Genomic DNA, 23,459 nt, shown 5'->3' with positions numbered 1-23,459 from the left:
GATAAGGCCATATGGCGTTATCTCGCATGGCTTTATCGCACCCCACCAAATATGTACTGTATTTTGATATGAACTGTTTTTGTGTTATCTATTTCTGTACCGGCAAATAAAACATTAAATCCTGCACCTACCTTTGATTGCGTTGTGGTAAAATTCAAAAAAAAATATATATATATAGGGGGGTAAAATGTCCCATAGTAATGCAAAACTGCAAATTTTTCTACATAAAATACATAATGTAACACGAAAAATTATAGAATTTTCACTACAAAGAGGAAGTTTCAATCCTCTGTAAAAAAAATTGTTATGAGATGGAGCAAAGTCCTCATAAGATATTATGGTCGAGGCCCTAAAATGGCTATTTCTCTGAGTTAGCAAAAACCTTGTCCACCTTTGGTTTCGGGATGGCGGTGATTCCACAACCACCTGATTCATGTAAATCAAGTTTTGCATTCCTTGGTACTATCCTAGCAGTTTTTAAAAACGAATTCACCAACATGCAAAAAATCAACATAAAAATTGTTCACCCTAATTTAACTGTAAAACATATTTGTGAAAATATATTCTTAAATAACTTAATGTTAATATTCTGCTCTATCTTTAGAAATTTGCGACAGGAGCATTGTAATAGCGGTGAACCATCTTATAAAGTCCACTTAAGCCGTTATATCAACCCGCACGAGATAGAAGCTCTTCAAGCAGTTCTCGATGTTATAAAAGCCGTGGCCAACTATGATGAGTTATCAAGAATAACAATTTGTGAAAATCCGAATTGGGCACCATTGCAAATTCTTCTGGGTAAGTTGGTAGATTTTATCTGTAATTAATTTATAAATATGAGTAAACTAACCGAGTGGTTAGAGAAAATGCCACTCGGTAAGTCCAGGGTTCAATACCTGGCACCAGCAACATTAAAAAAAGCGTTTTTCTAATAACGGTCGCCCTTGACAGGCAATGGAAAACCTTCCAGTGTATTACAATCATGACAAACCTTCTCATAAAAATAAACACAATTGGCTGTTCGGAGTCGGCGTTAAACTGCAGGTCCCTTCATTTGTGTGACAATATCAAGTCGCGGGTTAGGTCCGTATAGTGAGGTCTCAATTATTCATGTTAGAGGGCACAATTTGAGCGTGTCTCAGTCCTTTACCCACAAAAGCGGCTATAACTTTTTTTTTCTATTCAAAACAGTAAGTGTGGCACCTTTCTGAAATCTTTATTAAAGGAGCAATTTTTTATGTAATGTAAAGTTATAGCTCAGTACATCAGTACAGAAAATATCAAAAAGTTAAAAATCCAGAAATAGTCCTAATTTTATGATGGTTCCTTAATATATTTTACCTACATTGCATTTGAGTATGGAGAGGCAACTATTTGGAAGTATTTTACATAAAAAATTTACTAAGTATTGCCCGGTTTGTAGTTGCAGTTAAAGAACACATGAAAAGGCACGATTTTTTTTTAATTCGAAAAAATGTAAATATTTCAAAAACGGTGACACTTACCTGAAAATTTTTTGTTTATCAGGGAGCTTACCCCCCCACCTACCTTCCCCTAAAGTTTGGCACGTTACTTCTGGGACACCCTGTATGTCCTGTAGTCCGCTACAATATTAGAAAACACTGTAACAGAAAAAAACTATTGTAGAAAACAGCATAGTAACTACTAAAGGACCATTTGGCCAGAATTGGCTCAGACCATGCATTTCTCGGTACGCAACCAGTTATAGCACCTTCGACCATCGAAGCCATCATTTGAAACTGGGTGAATACGTCGTTCAGAAATTACTAGAAGGAATCGAGGGGCTGCAGAAGGGAAAACCCATGTTGGTTTCAATCTGAGAAGGTCTTATCTAGTTTTTTGCCCTCATTGGGTAGACGGGACTGAAGAAAACTTGCTGGACTGCTGCCGGGCCAGTTAACGTGGCACAAACCCTGATTGTGATAGGCGTACACGACAACTCCATTTGCCCATCCTACCTTGAAGAAGATTAGACGATGGAGCACTTTTTGTGCTTCTACTCAGCCTTTACAAGAATAAGGTAAGAGGCATTTGGCCGCGGTGTGTTGAGAGACGAAAACCTGAGCTCTTTGACACCCAACAATCTGCTTAGGTCTATTCGTAAATCGTGCAGATCTAAAACAGATTAAAAGGGACATGAAACAGTACAATGGACGGCATGTAGTCTGAGTGCTGTTTTCTGCACGTGTTGTCTTGTGCCGACAGTATTTTATTTAATTATATGAATTTACATTTTCAATACATTCAAGAAGGCATCACATAAAAGTAAGAAAAAAAACTTTCAATAAAATCAAGAAGACATCACATACAATAAAGAAGTAATTTTCATTGAAATGCAAATATCCATTCGGCTACAACATCTGTTGAGAAAACTTGCAGAAAATACATACTTCGATTCATTTTATTTTTTAATATAAATAAAATCAAGAAGAGTACAATCAATTCGAAATCCCTATTGAATTTTCTTCGTTTGTTTCGCTTGGTTTACCCTTAGCCTAAACACTTTTCATAAATGTGGAGTATAGCCCTTATGAATAACCAAGACTTGTAAACGCCGTATTAGTATTATAAATAAACAAAACGTGTAAACGCCGTATTAGCATTAAGAGCAAAATGTAAAGGAAAATGAACGTTGTGTCTGAAACGAATTAAACAGGTTATCGGAGGCGCAGATAATTCGAATCTTAGTCTGCGGTACACTAATGATAGCATAATGGCAGCCTTGCCAACGACAACCGGCATAAGGGAATTTCGGCCAGGAGTAGACAGTTGGCGCAATTGGAAGGAATTGCTGGATTCCCATTTTATTGAAACTGCCTGCGAAGACGATAAGATTAAATCGTCGGTGTTACTGAAGGCAGTGGGCCTAGAAGCATATGGTCTATTGCGAGATTTATGCGATCCAGTGTTACCAGCCACGAAGGACTATAGTAGCTTATGCAGTCTATTGGAGCAATTGGAAGGAATTGCTGGATTCCGATTTTATTGAAACTGCCTGCGAAGACGATAAGATTAAATCGTCGGTGTTACTGAAGGCAGTGCGCCTAGAGCATATGGTCTATTGCGAGATTTATGCGATCCAGTGTTACCTCCCTCGGCAGGCAATGGCAAACCTCCGAGTGTATTTCTGCCATGAAAAACAGCTTCTCATAAAAATACAATCGCCGTTCGGAGTCGGCGTAAAACTGTAGGTCCCTCCCCTTGTGTGACAACATCAAGGCGCACGCCACAAATCGGAGGAGAAGCTCGGCCAAACACTAACATATGTGTAAGCGCCAATCTATTATTATTATTAGTGTTACCAGCCACGAAGGAATATAGTAGCTTATGCAGTCTATTGGAGCGTCATTATTCGCAGCCAACTATAGTCTTCCGCGAAAGGCAAACATTTTTCGACGCTAAGAAAGCAGCGGGCGAAAATGTAGCTGCCTGGTTTGCGCGCGTTAAGAAGCTGGCAAAGGATTGCAAGTTTGCAGGTCAGCTAAACGCATTTGTTCTTAACAAATTTGTAACCGGTTTCGAGGGCAAAATTTTTGAAAAGTTGTGGGAGGAGGAAGAGACCCTAACCTTAGAGCAAGCTTTACGGAAAGCTATGGTGGCAGAAACCAAAATGCACGTGCATTGCAACGAGAGTGAAGTAAATTTCGTGTCGCGGCGAAACCAAAAGACCTTCAACAAGAGCAATGCGAACATGGCCGCAGCACCCGAAAACCGCAACAACAATCAAAAGAAGGCGAAGAAGAAATGCAGCCATTGCGGTTGGAAGTCGCACACAAGTGAGAAATGCAAATTTAAGAACAGCACGTGTCATAAGTGCGGCAGCGTGGGACATTTGGCGAGTATCTGCAGTAAAAGACATGTAAATTTAGTGGAAGTATCAAAACTTAATGAAGATAACACTTGCATTAGAGAGACAAACAGTTTTAAATTTGTTTCTGATCTGTCTATTAACAGCATTGCTAAAGGACAGGCGTCTTCTCCATTCACACTCGCTGTAGAAGTCGACAACGTGCCTCTTAGTTTCGTGTTAGATACCCGTGCAGCCTGCTCGCTGATACCGAAAGTTATTTACGACAAGTACTTTCACCAAAACGAGTTGAAACCGTGTAGCGAAAACCTCAGCACGTACAATGGCAGCCAAATCGATGTAGCGGGTGAGTTTATGGCAATGGATAAGACGCGGGATCAGTCGCATGTCTTGCGTCTGGTGGTCAGCAACTCGTGTGGCCCACCCATTTTAGGGCGGGATTTTATGAAAATATGCGGCTTGGGGCTTTCGCAAATCAATCCCCTTTTAGAACACGAAGACATAGTCGAGTATATTAAAACTAAGTATAGTGAAGTTTTTGAAGAAGGATTGGGTACGTATACTGTAAACAAGGTAAAGTTGAGTCTTGTGGAGGAAGTGAAGCCAATTTTTTGCAAACCGCGCCCCGTTCCACTAGCTTGGCGAGATAAAATTGAAAAGCAAATTACTGACTTAGTCAACAAAGGAGTCTTAGTGCAGGTCGATAACTCGGATTGGGGCACACCTTTGGTTCTAGTTGTCAAGCCAAACGGTGATTTGCGAATTTGTGGCGAATATAAATCGACCATCAATCAATATTTAAGCGACGTGAGGTATCCATTGCCGCGCATTGACGAGTTATTTGCGTCTATGCAAGGTCAATTGTTTTCGAAGTTAGATCTCTCCAACGCGTATAACCAGCTGGTGCTGGATGAAGCATCGCAAATGCTATGCACGTGGAGTACTCACGTTGGTATTTTTAAAATGACCAGATTGCCTTTTGGCGTGAAATCAGCCGCAGCCATATTTCAAAAAACTATTGAGAACATATTGAGAGGTATTCCAAATATCGTGAACTATTTAGACGATATCGCTATTACCGGTTCCGATTTTAGCGATCACGTCAAAACTATAGAAACGGTTCTAACCAAGCTACGAGCAGTTGGACTGCGTTTAAACGCAAGTAAGTGTAATTTTTTTCAAGACCAAATTACGTATTTAGGATTTAATATAGATCGCAATGGTCTCACCAAAAGATCGGGTCAAGTCTGTGGTAGATGCACCGGTGCCACAGAACGTATCCGAGGTAAGAGCTTTTGTTGGAATGGTGAATTATTTTTCGAAATTCATCCCTAAATTTGCACACAAAATGTTCCCTTTAAGTGGACGAGGGTCTGTCAAGAGGCTTAAGAGCTCTTAAAACATGACATTATGTATATCTGAATGTGTGCTTACGCATTTCAATCCCGAAAACGCCATAGTTTTGACGACAGACGCGTCAAATTCCGCTGTGGGTGGAATTTTATCACATTCTTTTGAGTATGGGGTACAAAAGCCCGTCGCATTTATTTCACGTGCACTCACGAAAGCCGAAAGGAATTACAGCACGATTCAAAAAGAGGCGTTAGCAATTGTATTTTGCGTGACAAAGCTAAAGCACTAGCTTTTAGGTAATCATTTTACGCTCCAAACTGACCACAAACCGCTTCTAACAATTTTTGGGGAGAACAAGGGTTTACCAGTGATGGCGGCGGCTCGGATGCAGCGCTGGGCAGTCATCTTGTCAGGGTTTAATTACTCTATTAAATAAATAAAGGGTGTTTCTAATTCCGCAGATTTTATTTCTCGGCTCCCACAGCAAAATGCGGAAGAGGAAGATGGCGATTTTCACTATGTTAACTTCATAGAAAGCAACAAGCACCTAAGCATAAATTTCAAAAATATCGCAAAAGCAACAAGGAACGACCTCTTTTTGTCTAGAGTGAAAGAAGCTATCCATAAGGGTACGGTTGGGTTGTTAAAAGGTGAGGATTTTATTGCGTTTCACGATAAGAAGGATGAATTGTCAGTGGAATATGATTGGATTTTATGGGGCTATCGGGTAGTCATTCCGTCAAAACTTCGAAGTAGGGTCAAGACCAAGGCTTTGGCTCGCTCATTCTTTTGGTGGCCTAAGTTGGACCACTGCATTGAACAACAAGTGTCAAATTGCGTGTCGTGTAGACATGCTCAATCACGTCCCGAAAAAATTACACTAATACCTTGGGCTGTTCCAGAGACGCCTTGGTCCCGGCTTCATTTAGATTTTGCAGGGCCCGTGAGCAACTATTATTTTTTAATAATGATCGATGCATATTCTAAACGGGCTGGGGTTTTTAAAACTAAAAATATAACTTCGACTTTTACGATACAACAGCTTCGCGAGGTACTTCGCAGATTTGGGTTAGTTACTACTATTGTTACTGACAATGGTCGTCAATTTACGTCATCGGAGTTCCAACAGTTTCTGTTGGTTAATAACATAAGACAAAGGTTTACAGCGCCCGGGCACCCAGCTACAAATGGGCAAGCCGAAAATTTCGTTAGGACATTTAAGAAGCAAATTTGTGCGAATTTGAGAAGTGGCAGCTTAGGTGATTTAGACGCGGTGTTAGATACGTTTTTATTCAACTAACGGTGCACTAAACACTGCTCTGCAGGTGAATCGCCGGCTAAGTTGTTGATGGGAAAAGAGCTGCGGAACCACCTGAGCTTACTCAGACCGCCGATAGTAAAGGGAAAGATTTGCGAAAGCCAACAAGCACAGGTTGGAAACCACCGGGGTAAGAGAGAAGTTAATTTTAAAAGTGGAGAAAATGTTTTCGTGAGAGATTATACAAATCCAAATAAATCAGGGTGGCAGCAAGCTACCGTGACGGGGCGCATCGGGCCTCGCTCTTAACCCGAACCCGAAATAAAAAATTGATCTAATGATCCGCGGTGTAGCAGCCACTAATGAGCGAATTATTGACGAAGAGGGTAGCACTAGCGCCCAGCAAATATATGTGTCAGATTCGCAAACTAAAGTAGTTAACCTGCCTAAAAAAATCAATCAGCAATTACTTACTGAACAAGGGAGCGTGGATGGAGAGACAAATGTTCCAACAGAAATGAAAAACGTTAGAAATTTACGCAAGTTTCAACGTGTTAACTATAGGGAGTAAGATACTCCTTTATTAGCATTCTTATTAGCACCTACTTTAAAGATTCGTTATCACTATTACCTATATTATAATATTATTTTTTTTTTTTAATGTTTAATTTAGTCTCAATGTGGTAATATATTGTAAATATATTATCAAAATAATATTTTTGTGTATATTGCGAGGTTTACAAAAGCTTGTGTGGGGAGTTGTGGAGTATAGCCCTTATGAATAACCAAGACTTGTAAACGCCGTTATTAGTATTATAAATAAACAAGAAGTGTAAACGCCGTATTAGCATTAAGAGCAAAATGTAAAGGAAAATGAACGTTTTGTTTGAACAGTTTATCTTCAACTAGCTGAAGCTGAAAACATCACAATAAAGACAATCTTTTTTTTATGTGTCATATTTGTTCTGTGTAACTTTTAGAATAAAATAGGAATAAAAAATGGATTAAAAACATTAAAAATAAAATTTTTCTATGAAAAACCATAAAAAATTGCAAATAATTTTAACACAGCGCCATCTAGCGTAAGTTTCAGCTTAATAAACATCAAAAATTAGTTTATCGACCCAGAGGACAGAGACATACCATTACTTTCAAGAAGAATTTCATTATTCGATCGAATTTTACTCAATAGGTCCTGTATACAGGATCACCAATTTTAAATATGCATAAAAGAAATCCCAAATCTATTGGCTAAAAATCCGTTTTGGATTTTGTTATGGGAAGCGTAAGCTTTAATTTCCTTTTGATTTTATCAAATACGGAGACATGAAAAAGAAGGAGGTTATCAATTCGTCGGAGTATTTATGTATGTTACCGCATTACTTGGACCACGTTAACCGATTTCTTTAGTTTTTTTATTTAAGGAAAGCTTGGTATCTCAGAGTGGCCCCATACTAATTTGGTTTGGATTCGATCATTGGATCATGAAAAAAATTTTATATTAGAATTGAAGTCGGTTTTGTTTCTTGCTTAAAAATTACTTGTTTTATTAAATCGATATAAAAGGTAAGTTATTAGTCAGTGACGAATCTATTTATCTGCCTAACCGACTAGGCTTATGTATATAAAATGTCTTCGTCACGCAAATAGCACAAGTCTCAAAACCAGTTTCGAAACTATTAAACAGGTAAGATTTCAAATCGGCATTTATAATAAAAATACACTTACCTATTCAGGATTTCGTATTTTACTAAAGCCTAGCCAATGCCCGCTTGCTTCGCGGCGTCTAATAAGAAATTTGGCTTTGGCGAATGCAAAAGAGAGTTTAAAAGCAAAAACGGTCTGTAAAGTTCAAATTTTTAGTTTAAATTGAAACGACTAAAAAACAGTATCCTCCTAACACATAGGCCAAGAATAGTAACGCTGTGATACAATATAGAATACTAATCCCTTTCGATGTCATGAGCTTTACCGAGCTCCACCTGTGAGATCTCTGCCAAGCATGCGTAATATTTTTCTATGATCTTGCAACTACAACATTGGTCCGATGCGAAAGCCAACAAAAGTCCTTATGAGGAAACTCAAGAGCACAATGTGCGTTTCCTATTATAGGAGGGCCAAGAATCCTTGCTGTCCCACAGGATGAAACGTTTTTCCGTACATTAGCTAAATGAGTCGTGTAATATCTTGAATATCGTTCAAATGAAACAATCGATATACCTACCGTGACCTTTCCTTGTTAATTCGTCACGTTTACAGTTCGTGTTAATATTTATGAACTTGTTTTTAGGTAGATGCAAGATCGCGTTTGCGGTACATGAGGGCGTCAGCAAACTAAACACACGGGGTTTCTATACATTTTGACTGCGGCGCCATCCATTGGGTCCATTTTCTGCAAAACCATTCTTCTTCTTCTTATTTGGCGCTGTAACCGCCCAAGCGATTTTGCCGAGTTCAACAAAGCACGCCATTCGTTTCTTTTCTGTACCAACTGGCGCCAATTGGAAATGCCAAGTGAAGCCAAGTTCTTCTCCGCCTGGTCTTTCCATCTCAGTAGGGGCCTTCCTCTTCCCCTGCTACCACCAGCGGGTTCCGAATTGAATACTTACACAGCTGGAGCGTCGGTGTCCATTCGAACGACATGACCAAACCAGTAGAGCCGCAGTATTTTAATTCGCTGCACTATGTCCATGTCGTTGTAAAGCTCATACAGCTCAACGTTCCATCGTCTGCGATACTCGCCGTCGCCAAAGCGTAAAGGCCCGTAAATCTTCCGCAAAATCTTTCTCTCGAATACTCCCAAGAGCCGCCTCATCGGATGTTGTCATTGTCCATGCATCTGCGCCATATACCAGCACGGGCGTGATGAGTGATTTATAGAGTGTTGTTTTCGTACGTCGAGAGAGGACTTAACTCCTGAATTTTCTACTCAGTCCAAAGTAGCAACTGCTGACATTATTATCGGTTTTAATGCTGGTTCCCAAGTAAACGAAATTCTCTACTTTCTCGAAATTATAACTTTCAACAGTGACGTGGGTGTCAAGGCGTGAATATGCTCACTGTTTATTTGCTGATAGGAGATACTTCGTCTTGTCCTCGTTTACCCCCAGACCTATTCGCTTTGCTTCCTTATCCAACTTTGAAAAGGCAGAACAGACAGACCGATGATATCGCTGTCATCGGCGTAAACAAGCAATTGCACGCTCTTGGAGTAAATTGTTCCTGAGCGGTTCAGCTCTGCAGCTCTTATTATCGTCTCCAATATCAGATTAAATGAGTCACATGAAAGGGAGTCGTCGCATCTGAAGCCCCGTTTGGTGGGGAACGGCTCGGAGAGGTCTTTCCCAATTTGGACGGAGCTGGTGGTATTGCTCAACGTCATTTTACACAGCCGTATCAGTTTGGCGGGGATGACAACTTCAGACATAGCGGCGCATAGGCAACTCCTTTTAGTGCTGTCGAAAGCTGCTTAAAAGTTGACAAATAGGTGGCGAGTGTCGATTCTTTTCTCGCGGGTCTTTTCCAAGATTTGTTGTATTGTGAATACCTAGTCTATGGTGGATTGTCCACGCCGGCACACTGGTAAGGTCCAATCGGTTCATTGACGGTGGGCTTCAGTCGTTCACACAATACGCTGGATAAGACCTTGTAACCTATGCTTGGAAGGCTGAACCCGCGGTAGTTGATGCATGCGCCTTATCAACTCCTCGCCACCGTTCTTGAATAGCTCAGCTGACAGGCTGTCAGCTCCAGCAGCTTTGTTGTTTTTCAGCCGCGTTATTGCCATTCGTACCTCGCCATGGCCAGGCGGAGGAACCTCGATTCCGTCATCATCGACTGGGGGCACGTGTTCTTCTTCTCCACAACTTTCCGTGCTGTTACCATTCAGTAGCGTGGAGAGGTGTTCCCTCCATAATTTAAGTACGCTCTGAGCATCGGTTGCTAGGTCGCCATTATTGTTCTTACAGGAGTACGCCCTGGTCTTGAAACCTTCCGTAAGTCACCTAACTCTCTGGTAAAATTTTCGGGCATTCTTCCTCTCGGACAGAGTTTCGAGCTCTTCACACTTACGTATTTCGGCATCTCTCTTCTTAATGCGGCGAATACGTCTGCTTCCCTCTTCTGGTCCTTATAGTGGTCTCACATAGCGCGCGTTTCGCCCGCAGCGTGGCCCTACAGGCGGCATCTTTTTTCTCTGCAGCTTCCTGACACTCCTCATCGTACTTGGTGTTCTTTCGGGCTCGCTGAAATCCGACTACCTTTTCGGCGGCGGTACTTAATGAGCGGGAAATGTGGTTCCACTGCTCGCATATGTCGGTTTGTTAAAGAGTGCTCTCTGAGAGCAGGTGTGAGAGTCGATTATCGAATGCATTGGCTGTCTGTCGTGATTGCAGCTTTTCGACGTTAAGCTTTCCTTGCATAGAGGCGGGTGCGTATATCTTGGCTACAACAAGATAGTGGTCTTAGTCGGTGTTTGGGCTTCGGAGTGTACGTACGTCCAAAACACTGGAAGCATGCCTTCCGTCTATCGCAACGTGGTCGATTTGGTTTCTGTTTTTCGATCCGGAGACAGCCACGTAGCTTGATGAATCTTTTTATATGCTTGAACCGAGTACTGCATACTACCATGTTTCGGGCCCCGACGAAAACGATCAGCCTCAGTCCGTTTCGTCGTGGAGGCTGAATTTTCCGACGGTGGTTCCAAAGATCCCTTCCTTACCCACCCTGGCATTGAAATCGCCAGGCACGATTTTGATATCGTAGCGGGGGCAGTGCGCTCCAAGCGCTCATAGAAGAGATCCTTGGATACCTCATCCTTCTCTTCCGTCGGGGTATGGGCGCAGATGAGCGAGGTGTGGAAGAATCTCGCTTTGATGCGGATTGTGACTAGACGCTCGTCCCTCGGGGTGAACGACAGTACTCGTCGACGGAGTCCCTCTCCCACCACAAAGCCAACACCGAATTTGCGCTCCTTTACATGGCAGCTGTAGCATACGTCGCAAGACCCCAGGCATTGCTTGCCTTGTCCCGTCCAACGCATTTCTTGGATGGCGGTGATGTCAGTGTTTTTTTCTTACGAGGACATCAACCAGCCGGGCAGAGTCACCTTCCCCATTAAGGGTCTGGACATTCCAGGTGCATGCCCTCAAATCGTAGTCTTTTAAACATTTGCCGTGGTCGTCATAGTAAGGGGGATCTCATGCGAGGCATTGTTTCGCTTCTTCACTGGAAGGGGTTTTTACTTGGCGGGTCCCAAACCCAGCGCACAACCCACTGCTGGGACGGGGGTGGTTTCGCAACCAAATACACGTTTATATAGCGAGCCGCTTGCTCCCAGACAGATTCCCGCTTGCAGCCGCACCTACTGGTGAACAGACGCTGCAGACTTCAGTGAGCCCTTAAACCGAATATGTCGGAGTGGCCCCACCTTAGCTCCCTCTCTTTCTGCCCTGACCCAAGGCTCCACTCGGATTGGTTACCGCATCTCGTACATGGGTTGCTCACGTTGCCCAGAGTTCGCGAACGAAGACGCAAGAGTCGGGATTGAGTATAGCCGTGCAACTGTAACTGCATACACAGCACAACGACTATACCCCATTGCACTGCAAAACCATTGCTTATCATAAAATGAATACTATTATGAATTTCGACCAGATTTTATTAAAAACACGGATTTTCCAAATACCTCGACTCCAGCGCTACCCAGCGGGTCCATTTTCATTAAAAGAATTTTTCATCATACAGGTACATAGCTCACATCTAAAATTTTAACGAAATCGGTTAATAAATATGGCTTTTACAAATAACTACTCCAGCGACAACTAATGAATTTTCTGGTAGCATATAATAGGACCAGATATGCAAGGTATAAACTCCACCAATTTGACGGAACTCTATCCAGTGGTTTTTGAGTTTAGTCCTAACAACGAAAACGACAATCATTTTATGTAGATAGGACAGCCTATAACGAAACTCATAATCAAATCAAATAAATCAAAGCTCCAAACTTTGTGTAAAATTAAAAACAAATCAAAATTGTACGTTTTACTAAAAATTAAAAACAAAGTTACAATAGTTCAATGCCATTTAGAAATCTAGGGGAAAATTGTTTCCAATCGAATGGTACTTGCCCGTTTACGTAAATGTATATAAATCAGTTGTACACACGGGAGTCTCACGGAGCCACTCGTATAGTCGTGTTTGCGACGCTACCGAACTTATTCGCCGCTAGAAGCCGCTCAATTTGTGTTTATACTTCACGCATGATCCCAGGCAGCAAAAAACCCCGAAAACCGATCTGAAAACGAAAAACTAAGTCGATGAAAACCGGATTTTTGTCCGTTTACCGATTCAATTTCCGGATACTTTAATGATCCGTCTTCCCACTAAAGTGTGCGGCAGAAACGTATGTACAGAAAAGTACCGAAAATAGTGGTGAAAAGGATACGTTTTCGGCTGTTTTTTTTTTGAAATTTGTCTGATTGTATTTTTCGTTCAATACGCTTTCCTTCTGCACTTCACACATACTTGTTCATAGTTCAAAAGAAATAAAATAAAATTAGGAAGCGCCTGACGGATTTCGAACCCAGCACCTTCTGGAAGCTAACAAATAGCGGCACACTCCTCAGCGCGCTCTGCCACTGACGACTACGCATGCATGCTTTCAAATGTTTAGCTTGAGCCATTAAAATACAATTATTGCTTTCAAATGGCATCATCTTTTTCGAATGTTTTCCGGATACGAAAATTTATTGCAACTGTAGGAGTTTTTTGTATGCGTTTTCGTTTACGGGAAATTGAACTAAACGCACTGTCGGCAAAATTTTAGTTTCTTTGCTGGTTGGGATGTTTCGTTTACTACACATGTACTGATACAAAATATTGAGCTTGTATTAGGAGATCTGCCAACGCTGTGCACCACTGATAGAGATGTAGCCTTTCCAATAAATACCACTTTTCGCCATAAGTACGGTATTGATAACATACATACATATGTGTATGCCGAAATTCAGAGATAAGCGATATTAGAATTTCAGTTTGTATGGAGGTGCCACTCCCCATTTTCCAATACCTGTCCCTTTTTACCACAAACACGTTGTTGATAGCATATCGAGGGCTTATATTCAATACCCTCTATCTGCAAAAACTTAATTTTTCAGGAGAGCAAAAAAACTGTTTTGGCAGCTGTTTTTAAAAGTGTTAATAATTTTAAGTACACATGCATGTCTTAAATATTCACGCAATATACTAAAACTAGTTTTTTACTTTTAATTCATTTAATTTTAGTTTAAAGATCAGATAGAGGTTATTGCAATTCGAATTATAACTATTTATATAGAAAAATTTGCTGATAGAGGGTTTTGCAGAATAATGAAAATGTCAGTTCTTTAGACGTAAATACTATGTTAAACTAAGATTTTAATGCAGAAATCATAGGTGTGAAAATTCGTTCCCTTCAATTCCGATGTGCCTAGGTAACCACATAATTTTAAATGTGTTTTTGTGTCAAAAAAGTATTTCACGTGATTTCGAAATTATATGAGAATCATTAGCACTGTTAAAAGAGGCTTCGCTGGTTGGTTTACTGCCCGTTCAGATGAGGAAATTTCCTTCGTTTATAGAGGCGAAACGTACAGCTGATTCGGTTGTAAATGCCGAGCAGTACGGGGGAAAAGCACTGAAGACAATTGTAACACCCAGCCCTTTTGTTACCACCATATCTGGAACCGTCTGTGAAAATAAGCTCCCAGGTAATTTATGAGTATCAAACTGGGCAAATGCCCTTGCGGTAGAGTTTTTACTTTAGTAAGCATCGGATGATGTCGAAATCTTTGATGTAGATTAATATACGAAATAAAGGTGATTGCTTGCTACATCAGTTTTTTTGTTGAAAGCAGGATTCGACGTGAGAGATAGCTTTTATTGGCGAGGTGGGAAATGCACGGATGCTTTTTCTCCTCTGCTACATAGTAAGGTGTTTCTAGCAATTTAAGATGTTTTTTTGCGCAGTGTCCATAAATTACGAGCCCAAAGTCAACTTTTACATAATGACAGTTCTGCTTAAAAGTAGGTTTATTGTAAAAAATCATTCCAAATATTTTCAATGTATCAGTATAGGGGAGGGGTGTTAGACAAGGAGAGGGTTGGATGTATGTATTTATTTGTATTTTCTGCATATGTGAAAAAATTACTTTTTCAGCTTAAATCTGAGCTCCTGAAGATTAGGACCAATTGATTAGATCGTTTAGTATGTTAGAAAAAATAATTTTTACTTGCGTCAAGTCCTTAGTTTTAGAAAAAATTAAAATATCATTAGCGTATTTAGTTTGGCAATAGGAATAATAATAGCAGTTTCCCACTCTTGATGATATAACCCTTGAAATAAAATGTAGTTATGGAGTTGAATGACTCTATGTTTGATGGGATACGGATGATTTTTTAGAACGGGGTACGGGATTTTGTCTGCACCAGGGCTTTTGCCTGTCATCGAAGAGATGGTTGGTCAAACTCTTAAATAGATATGAGTAAGAGAGAATTGTGGGAAACTTCGGACCAAGTGGAGGCAAATAAACATATACACATCGCTCATTTACTTTAGTAGTGTCATAATCCAAAAAATACAAATTTTGAGTTGAGTATGCAGAAATTATCGCTACGTATTCTTCTAATTCGTGTAAAAATATCATAGCTGCATCGATTAAGCCCTGTATGCAGCTCTCAAGAAAACGGTCAAGAAAAAATTTCCATTATTTCGCGTGTGTGTCCAAGGAATTTTGACATTTTTTGATACTTCACAGCCTGTTGCCTCACTACTTCCTCAAGAAATAATGGAACGGCCATATATTTCTGTTGCAAAACTGGGTTGCCTTATGTTCTTTCTTCACAAAAAAAGTTTAGAAAACCGTAGTAGAAAGCGTAGTAAATTTCTTAAGAACTGCGTACTGCCTTAAGGAAATTTGAATCAAGAAAATTTCTTAGCCATTTCTTGTACGTCATTTTATATGGAGTTTTTGCTTTTCTTGAGAGCTGCATACAGGCCTTTACCAGAATCTCACTAGAATAAAATATGTATTCATTTTTAGTATCGGCGTATATGTAAATTCAAAACTTTAAAGCCGTCTTTCTCGAGTTTTGATTTTTTGAGTTATGACATTATTGTAGTAAATGAGCGGACATGTATATACCTGTAAGCTACCGGCCAAACCCGATCTTAGAATAAACTATTTTTGTAACTCTCACAACTCTCTCAACGCCCACAAGATTTGGTTTCGGTTGGACATCGCATTAGGTAGAACAAGTTTAGCCTGGGCAAAAATAGTTTGACCTAAGATCGGATTTTAGCGGAACATATACATACATGCATCGGCACATGTAACTTACCCAGTCTTTATTTGACCTGCCACAAAAAAATGGTAATGAAAACAATTTTCCAGCAAAATTGTGTAGATAGAGGATTTTGCTTTTGTAACAAAATGTTATTGCAGATAGTGGATTTTTCAAAATGAGAATATAATACCATAAAAGCAAAATTTTAAGTTTGGCATTATTGTCAAGGCTGAAGGATAAATAAGAGCTCACGTTACCATCAAAAACTCATTTTCATCAAAATTGTAGATAGAGGGTATTGATATGTAGCTGTGTCGAATTTCAGGACGTTAGCGTAGGCGGTTCCAGAGATAAGCTATATGAGAGGTTCAGTTTGTATGGGATGTGCCACGCCCCCTTTTCCAATGCCTACCAGTTTTCGCCATAATTAGAGTATTTGCTCTTTATACATCCGTGCTAAATTTCACTTTCCCAGCTTAATTGGTTTTAGAGATATATTGGTTTTTTACGTTTTAGTCTGTAATAGAAGTTTAGGAATATCTCGACCCCAGCGTCACCTACCGAGTAAAGTTTTGGTCGGAATATTTATTTCAATGTGCTGGTATATGTTCCAAGTATGAACGAAATCGGTGCAGCCGTTTAGTAGTGTAGTTAAATACAATATGATATTGTAAAACCGTTACGTCTCAAATTGTTTAATTTTTTGGCAGCAACAACAAAAAATTTTGATTTTTTTTTTAGCAAAAAACCTACGCAGAAGTGAGTGTCAATAAAACTAATTTTGTGGTTATATCAGGGCGAAATTTTCAGAACAGTGCGGTGCTAACTCTAAATATAAACAACGAAGTACTGGAAAAAGTTAATACATTCCAATACCGAGGAATATAGATCGATGGTAAAAAAATGGATGAAATGATGAAAAAAAGTAATATATTCCATATTTTCAGTTAGACCTCTAGCAATATGTACATCAGTGAAAACTGCATTTAATTCCATACATTTGTTTTGCGTGATGCGCCTACAAACATACAGACAGACCAAAACTCTAAAAATTGTTGATTTGGGTTCTGTTGATCTAATAAACACCCTATTAATTTTTCCTTAATATCTATTGTGTAAAGATATCGGCCTGTTACAATTTTACTATTCTTAAATACTTTCGTTTGATACCCATATGGCAACATTTAGCTTATTTTATCAACTTAACTGAACTCAAATTTTCAAATAGATTGCAACCCGCTTCAGAAGTATTTCCGAAAATAAAAATATTATAGTTTAAAAAACTAAAACCTCCCTATTATAATTGCCATTCGTACTGTCATCAGGTATGTAACTAGAGAATAGAAATCGCTGCATCTTTTAGGCGCATCAATATTACATAGTTACATCCCGAGCTAATAAAAGGAAGGTAGAAACCTTCCAAAACCTCTTTAGTTTAATATCAGTATTGTAGTATTTCATTTATTTTACCAATTTAAATGAATAGAATTTTTCCAACTGGTGGAAACCGCCCTAAAAATTTTCGACAGTAAAATTTCCTAACCTCTTTGGTTTGATGCGAATATTGCAATATTTAATTTATGTTTTATGGCACAAAAATATTTTCAGCTGTAAGCCTTGGTAAACCTCTTTCTTTTGAAAGCCATATTGAAATATTTACTTTAACGTATCAATTTACTTAAACTGAAAATTTCAAAAATGTGGCAACTCTATTTTTTTCCTCTATATTCGGCCCTATGCCCGTTGGCGTTGTCGTTTTAAAACGAAATAAAAACGACAAGTTGGCACCACCGTTGGCGTTATAGAAGTTTATCGGAAATATATCGGTGTTCTCCATGTTGAAAAGAAGATAGGAACGCCATATAAACATTCGTCCGCATTTTTTAGAACGAAAGCGAAAGGATTGCGATTTTAATAAAGTTAAAATGAAAATTACTTCCGTGCAGCAATTTGAGGTTTTAGTTTCCGAAATGGAAAAGAATCCCTCGTACGCCAAAGGTTTTAGGAAGGGCATAAAATCTCTAAACTTCGATAGTTTTTGGAACGTGGTTGCGGAAAAAGTAAATCTTTTTGGATCTCCAGTTAGTGATGGAGACGGTTGCCACAAAGTAAGCAAAATTATGTTGGCAGTAAATATTACTTAAAACTAACGATTATACAATTATACTGAAGGTATGGAAGGACTTGAAATTCAAGAAAAAACTGGTCAAGAACAAAACCGAAGCGAGAGCAACAGGAGGAGGAGCCAATAGACAAATACAGCTGTCACCACTGGAAGAAGCGGTGGCAAATTTGTTGCAGTTTGAGCAGCAAATAAATCCAAAGAGAGTGAGTTGGGTTTGGTTCAAGATACCGAAATTGATGCGTTGCTGAACCTTGATGAAACGACTGCGAGTTCTCAAATACAGGCAAATATAGAAAATGCTGAAGAATGTGTTGTCGAAGACTATGTGGAAGATGAAACACCCACAGTTTCAACAGGAGTGCGATCCTCAAGAAGTGCAAAACCCTCACAAAAAGAAAGAATGGACCTGTTGAAGCAGACCGAAATACACGAAGTGCAGTGCGACCATTTACAGTCCATTAAGGGATACATGATACCAAAGGAAAAGGTATGAGCTAGAAGAAGAACGCCTAAAAATTAAAATAGGAAAGTACTTAAAGAAGAAGAGCTTTTGGAGCTGGATGCTGCAGTAAAAAGAATGAAATTGGAGTTAGTGGTTAAAAAATTAAGTGCAAATATGTAATTTATTTCATTTGAATTATTTATTTATGTTTTATGAAGTTTTTTTTTCTTTTTTTTTACTTTAAGTTCGTATCTATATAGTAGAATTAAAAATATCACTTATAAAGACAAATTGCTTTTAATCACATCTCTTATTCTGTAAGCCTCTGAGCTACCGCCTGCCTCATTTTCTTAAATAATGGCAGAATTTTCTGCTTCTTCGAAAGGCGTTTGTAAGGGGGTAAGGTAAGGGGGGTTTTTGATAATAATTCTGTTTTTAGAATGCTCAATATAAATTGTTGAATATAATTGTTATAAGACGGAAAAATAACAAAAACAAATAACTTAAGGACGAGCACACCTAAAAGTTAAGCATTCTAAAAATAGAATTATTAGCAAAAACCAACAATACCAACAACCACATGATCAAGTGAATTGCAGCGGAATAGCTGCGCTTGATTGTGTTGGCATAACAAAAATGAAAATAGTGGAAATAAGCAAACGATAATTTACAAGGCGTACTTAGCACGGTGCATAGGTAACTGGCTGAGTCAGTGGGATCGTCGGTTCGAATCCTACTGAAAGAAGTCTGATGAGGAAATGTGGTGATTTCCGAAATAGCTATCACTTCTACCATTTTTTCAAATTATTGTTGCTTTTCCACAATAAATTTTCATTTAAAAAACGGCCTCGAGCTCAATATAAATTGTTGAATATAATTGTTATAAGGCCGAAAAATAACAAAAACAAATAACTTAAGGACGAGCACACCTAAAAGTTAAGCATTCTAAAAATAGATTATTAGCAAAAACCAACAATAGCAACAACCACATGATCAAGTGAATTGCAGCGGAATAGCTGCGCTTGATTGTGTTTGCATAACAAAAATGAATATAGTGGAAATAAGGAAACGATAATTTACAAGGCGTACTTAGCACGGTGCATAGGCAACTGGCTGAGTCAGTGGGATCGTCGGTTCGAATTCTACTGAAAGAAGTCTGATGAGGAAATGTGGTGATTTCCGAAATAGTTATCACTTCTACCATTTTTTCAAATCTTTGTTGCTTTTCCACGATAAATTTTCATTTAAAAAACGGCCTCGAGCTCAATATAAATTGTTGAATATAATTGTTATAAGGCCGAAAAATAACAAAAACAAATAACTTAAGGACGAGCACACCTAAAAGTTAAGCATTCTAAAAATAGAATTATTAGCAAAAACCAACAATAGCAACAACCACATGATCAAGTGAATTGCAGCGGAATAGCTGCGCTTGATTGTGTTGGCATAACAAAAATGAAAATAGTGGAAATAAGCAAACGATAATTGACAAGGCGTACTTAGCACGGTGCATAGGCAACTGCCTGAGTCAGTGGGGTCGTCGGTTCGAATCCTACTGAAAGAAGTCTGATGAGGAAATGTGGTGATTTCCGAAATAGCAATCACTTCTACCATTTTTTCAAATTATTGTTGCTTTTCCACAATAAATTTTCATTTAAAAAACGGCCTCGAGCTCAATATAAATTGTTGAATATAATTGTTATAAGGCCGAAAATAACAAAAATAATATTAATAATTAAAAAAACGAAATATAGCAAATAATGGTCAAGAAAAGGAGTTTCTATTATTGCCATCAGTGCAAATTACAAGTCCCGAAAATTACTTGCCAATAATCCCGGGATTTTCGAGGCCTTAAAACGTCCGGGATCCCGGGATTAGCATTCCTAGTTGTCAAAGAAAGGAGAGGACCTACAGTTTTACGCCGGCTACGAACAACGATTGCATTTTTCTGATAAACTGTTTTCAAGGCAAAATACACTAAGGCTTTGCCATTGCCGGCCGAGGGGCGACCGCTATTAGAAAAAACTTGTTTATGTTTTTATTTAAGGTTGGCCAGAAACTGGGCTTGAACCCAGGCCCTGCGGAATAGTACTGCTTAGTCCATATTTTTTTAAATGCGAGCAAATAATTAAACCGGCCCACTTTTTAATTTATTTGTAGGATAAGTCAACTGCTATGCCGGGAAAAGAACACGATTCGGTAATTGGAAGTTTTTGAGATATCCTTACATAAGAGTGCATAAAACACTGTCTTTCGTCATATTTGAGGTTATGTAGCAAATACATTTTTTACAGGAAACTAGTCAAAGTATTTTAAAAAGCAAATTTTCCCCTTTTGAATGTCGTAAACTTTTCATTCTTTTAGGAGATTTCAACTAGGCAAATCCGTAACATTGTCCAACAATTCGCTTAAAAAATGCATTATATATAGAGTCCGACCGATTCCAATTTTTTTTCCGGTACCGATGCCGATGCCAATTAATCGGCTTATGGGGAAAGAATCGGCCGATGCCGATTCCATAAAAAATTACAAATAAATGTATTAACTCATAAAATCAGTTAATTTAACTCAGTTAACAAAACAAATAATTGAATTAATGGGCTTGTTATGCAACATTACATACTGATCTATTATTTTTTATTGCCCAGATAATAGACATAAGAACGATTATGAGAAATGTAAACATAGCAAAACTGTCAAAGCTAAACTTCAAAATGGGGGGATTGCCAGATGACTGTACGTAACCAATAGTTATTCAAGACACGAACCATTATATCAGTATAGACACGAATTGACATGGCCACTATGAAAACGCCCACACTGAGATACGATAAAAGAATTGGTGGTCACATACCGCGAGGCTAGAAAAATATATTTCTTTTTGGAATTGGACACGAACCACACTCATCAGCCCTCGCAAGAACGGAATTACAACCAAGTAATTAAAGTGGATTCAAAGCTTGTATTAAAAGCTGGCGACATTCGGGGAGTCGATACTCACCCCTCAGTAGAAATTAATAGAGGCAGAAGGTGCCGTCACATTCCTTCCGGCAAATCCCCAGCCATGTTGCGTAGAATAAAGAAGTTGTGAGCATCAAATCTGGACTATTCATTTGACAGCAATTGAGTCACCATAAGCCGGTAATACAAAATCATTACACGTAAGTCAGCCACTTTCTTGCCACCATCCATTGGAAACGAGCTATCCATCAACCGTAAATAAAGATTCCTGTTTGGACCGACAAACCAAGGTCAAGCAAATCATTGGCGGCCAACTAAACGGGTGAAAAAGAATAAGTTTTCGTTGAAAATAACCACACTTAAGCCCGGCATAAAATAACCGCGTGCTCAGCTGAGGGAAAATAGCAATTTCATCATTGAATCAATTTAATACATCATAAAATAAGATTTAAGGAAAAATTAAAATCTTGTAGTCGTTTTTCTCATTTTGTTGGTCACAAAATTGTACGTCGGTGAACCATACATATTCGAGTTTATTAAATTTTTGATACATTTTTCTTTTAGAAATTCCGCTATTATAAATCATCATTGAGATTGAATCAAATAATTACCTTTTGAATTCATAGTCACTGTACATGAATATCGTCCTCAGTCTTCACACGGCATGATTTAATTGATTTTTATTGGACCTCGTTTTCAATCAAAATTTTTGTGGATATTTTGATTATTTAATTCCGCGGGGGTGAATGGTGATCGATCTGCGATGCGAACACCATTGATCAGCAGTCATAACCATTCTCGTTCAGTTCAGTTCCAATTCTGAAAAGCAAGTTAATTGAATTTTTTAGTCAAGTAACACCACACATCAACGGTCAAGATTTTTGAACCGATCATTTTTCTTTTCGTCTTTCGTTATAAGTTCAAGCAACGTAACCGATAACACGGTCAATATTAATTGAACCAAACTATTAATTTTTCTTTATTTTTGTAATTGGGTATTAATTCCCAATAAAATTTGAAACTCGTATCAAAGTAATCTCGTTTAACATTCTCAAACTGGTTGAATTTTCTCAGTCTGATTTGGTCTTCCGGTAAATTCGGGGGTGGATAGTCTTGATCTTTGTTGCGTACCTTGTTGGCGACAGAAGGGACCGAAGGAGATACAGGTAATACTCCCAAGTATTCAAGGCCTTCGCTGCATCCCGGGAGCAAACAACTTGGTCCATAAAAAGATTCGAGCTAGTGCGTTAAACTCCATTCTCAGCCCACGTTCGGTATAATATTAAACAAAATTTTGGACCGAAAATCACATGAGATATACAACCAATTGAGCGTGGATTTTTTGTTAAACTAATTAGATTTAAAGCAATATTCAAATAGTGATCGATTTATGCGGCATTATTTTTGAAAGTGGATATTCAAAGCGACATACTCATAGAATAAAATAACAATAATAATAAATAATAAACTGAAGTAAATACTGTACTGATTTTAAATCGAGTACCATCATCTTATAACATAGACATTAATAGTACGGACTTTACGTCTACCGTTGGCAGAATTTTTTAATAATCGGAATTTACAACTTGGTATTTGAGCCTTTGAACATGGAATTGTTTCCCATTCTCGATGCAACTTATTTGACAGACGAACAGCAACAGATCGAAGGGGAGATATATAACCTATATTCAACGCCGGTTCAATGAACCGACACCGAAATAGCCGCTCTCAATGGTAAAATATCTGCTTACGTTGCCCCTATACCAAATGGATGAGTTGGAAATATGTGAGAGAGCATATCGGGAACTGAAGGCGAATGAGGTGTTAACACCTCAGGGTCGTCTTCATCAAATGATACATTATTGTTATCGAACCGCTAGGTTGAAGTTAAAACCCGAGTCGGCGTCACGCCAGGCAGATCTGATCGGAAAATTGCAGTCGAAGATTCGTGAGCTTCGGATGTCTTCACCGAATACGGGAAACTCGACGTGCGATCCCCAATTAAGTTTGAACTCGACCTTCCATGGTTTTGAGAACGAACGGGGAAGGATGAGTTCAACTCAAAATACTGTTCCATCACAATATTTACCCTTAACCATACCAGATTCGATTCCAAGCCAGAATATACCGACTTCGGTTCAGGCAACTGAACCACGGTATACCC

At 38.9% G+C, this 23,459-nt stretch overlaps 1 protein-coding gene across 1 annotated transcript in view; it reads left to right on the top strand.

Moving 5' to 3' along the window:
* LOC118733338 (nuclear pore complex protein Nup205-like) overlaps positions 1-23,459 on the top strand; it is a gene marked incomplete at its 5' end in the record, with an annotated part of 211,718 nt that overhangs the window by 85,171 nt on the left and 103,088 nt on the right. The window contains 1 exon segment of the mRNA XM_036462696.1: positions 605-798. Within this exon segment, the coding sequence (XP_036318589.1) occupies positions 605-798 (194 nt within the window).

This window comes from Rhagoletis pomonella, unplaced genomic scaffold (genome assembly GCF_013731165.1).
Source record: "Rhagoletis pomonella isolate Grant_MI unplaced genomic scaffold, Rhpom_1.0 Rhpom_scaffold_00001, whole genome shotgun sequence".
In the NCBI taxonomy this organism is placed as follows: Eukaryota; Metazoa; Arthropoda; class Insecta; order Diptera; family Tephritidae; genus Rhagoletis; species Rhagoletis pomonella.
The sequence above is the reverse complement of the archived record's forward strand: the minus strand, read 5'-3'. Positions and strand labels throughout refer to the sequence as shown.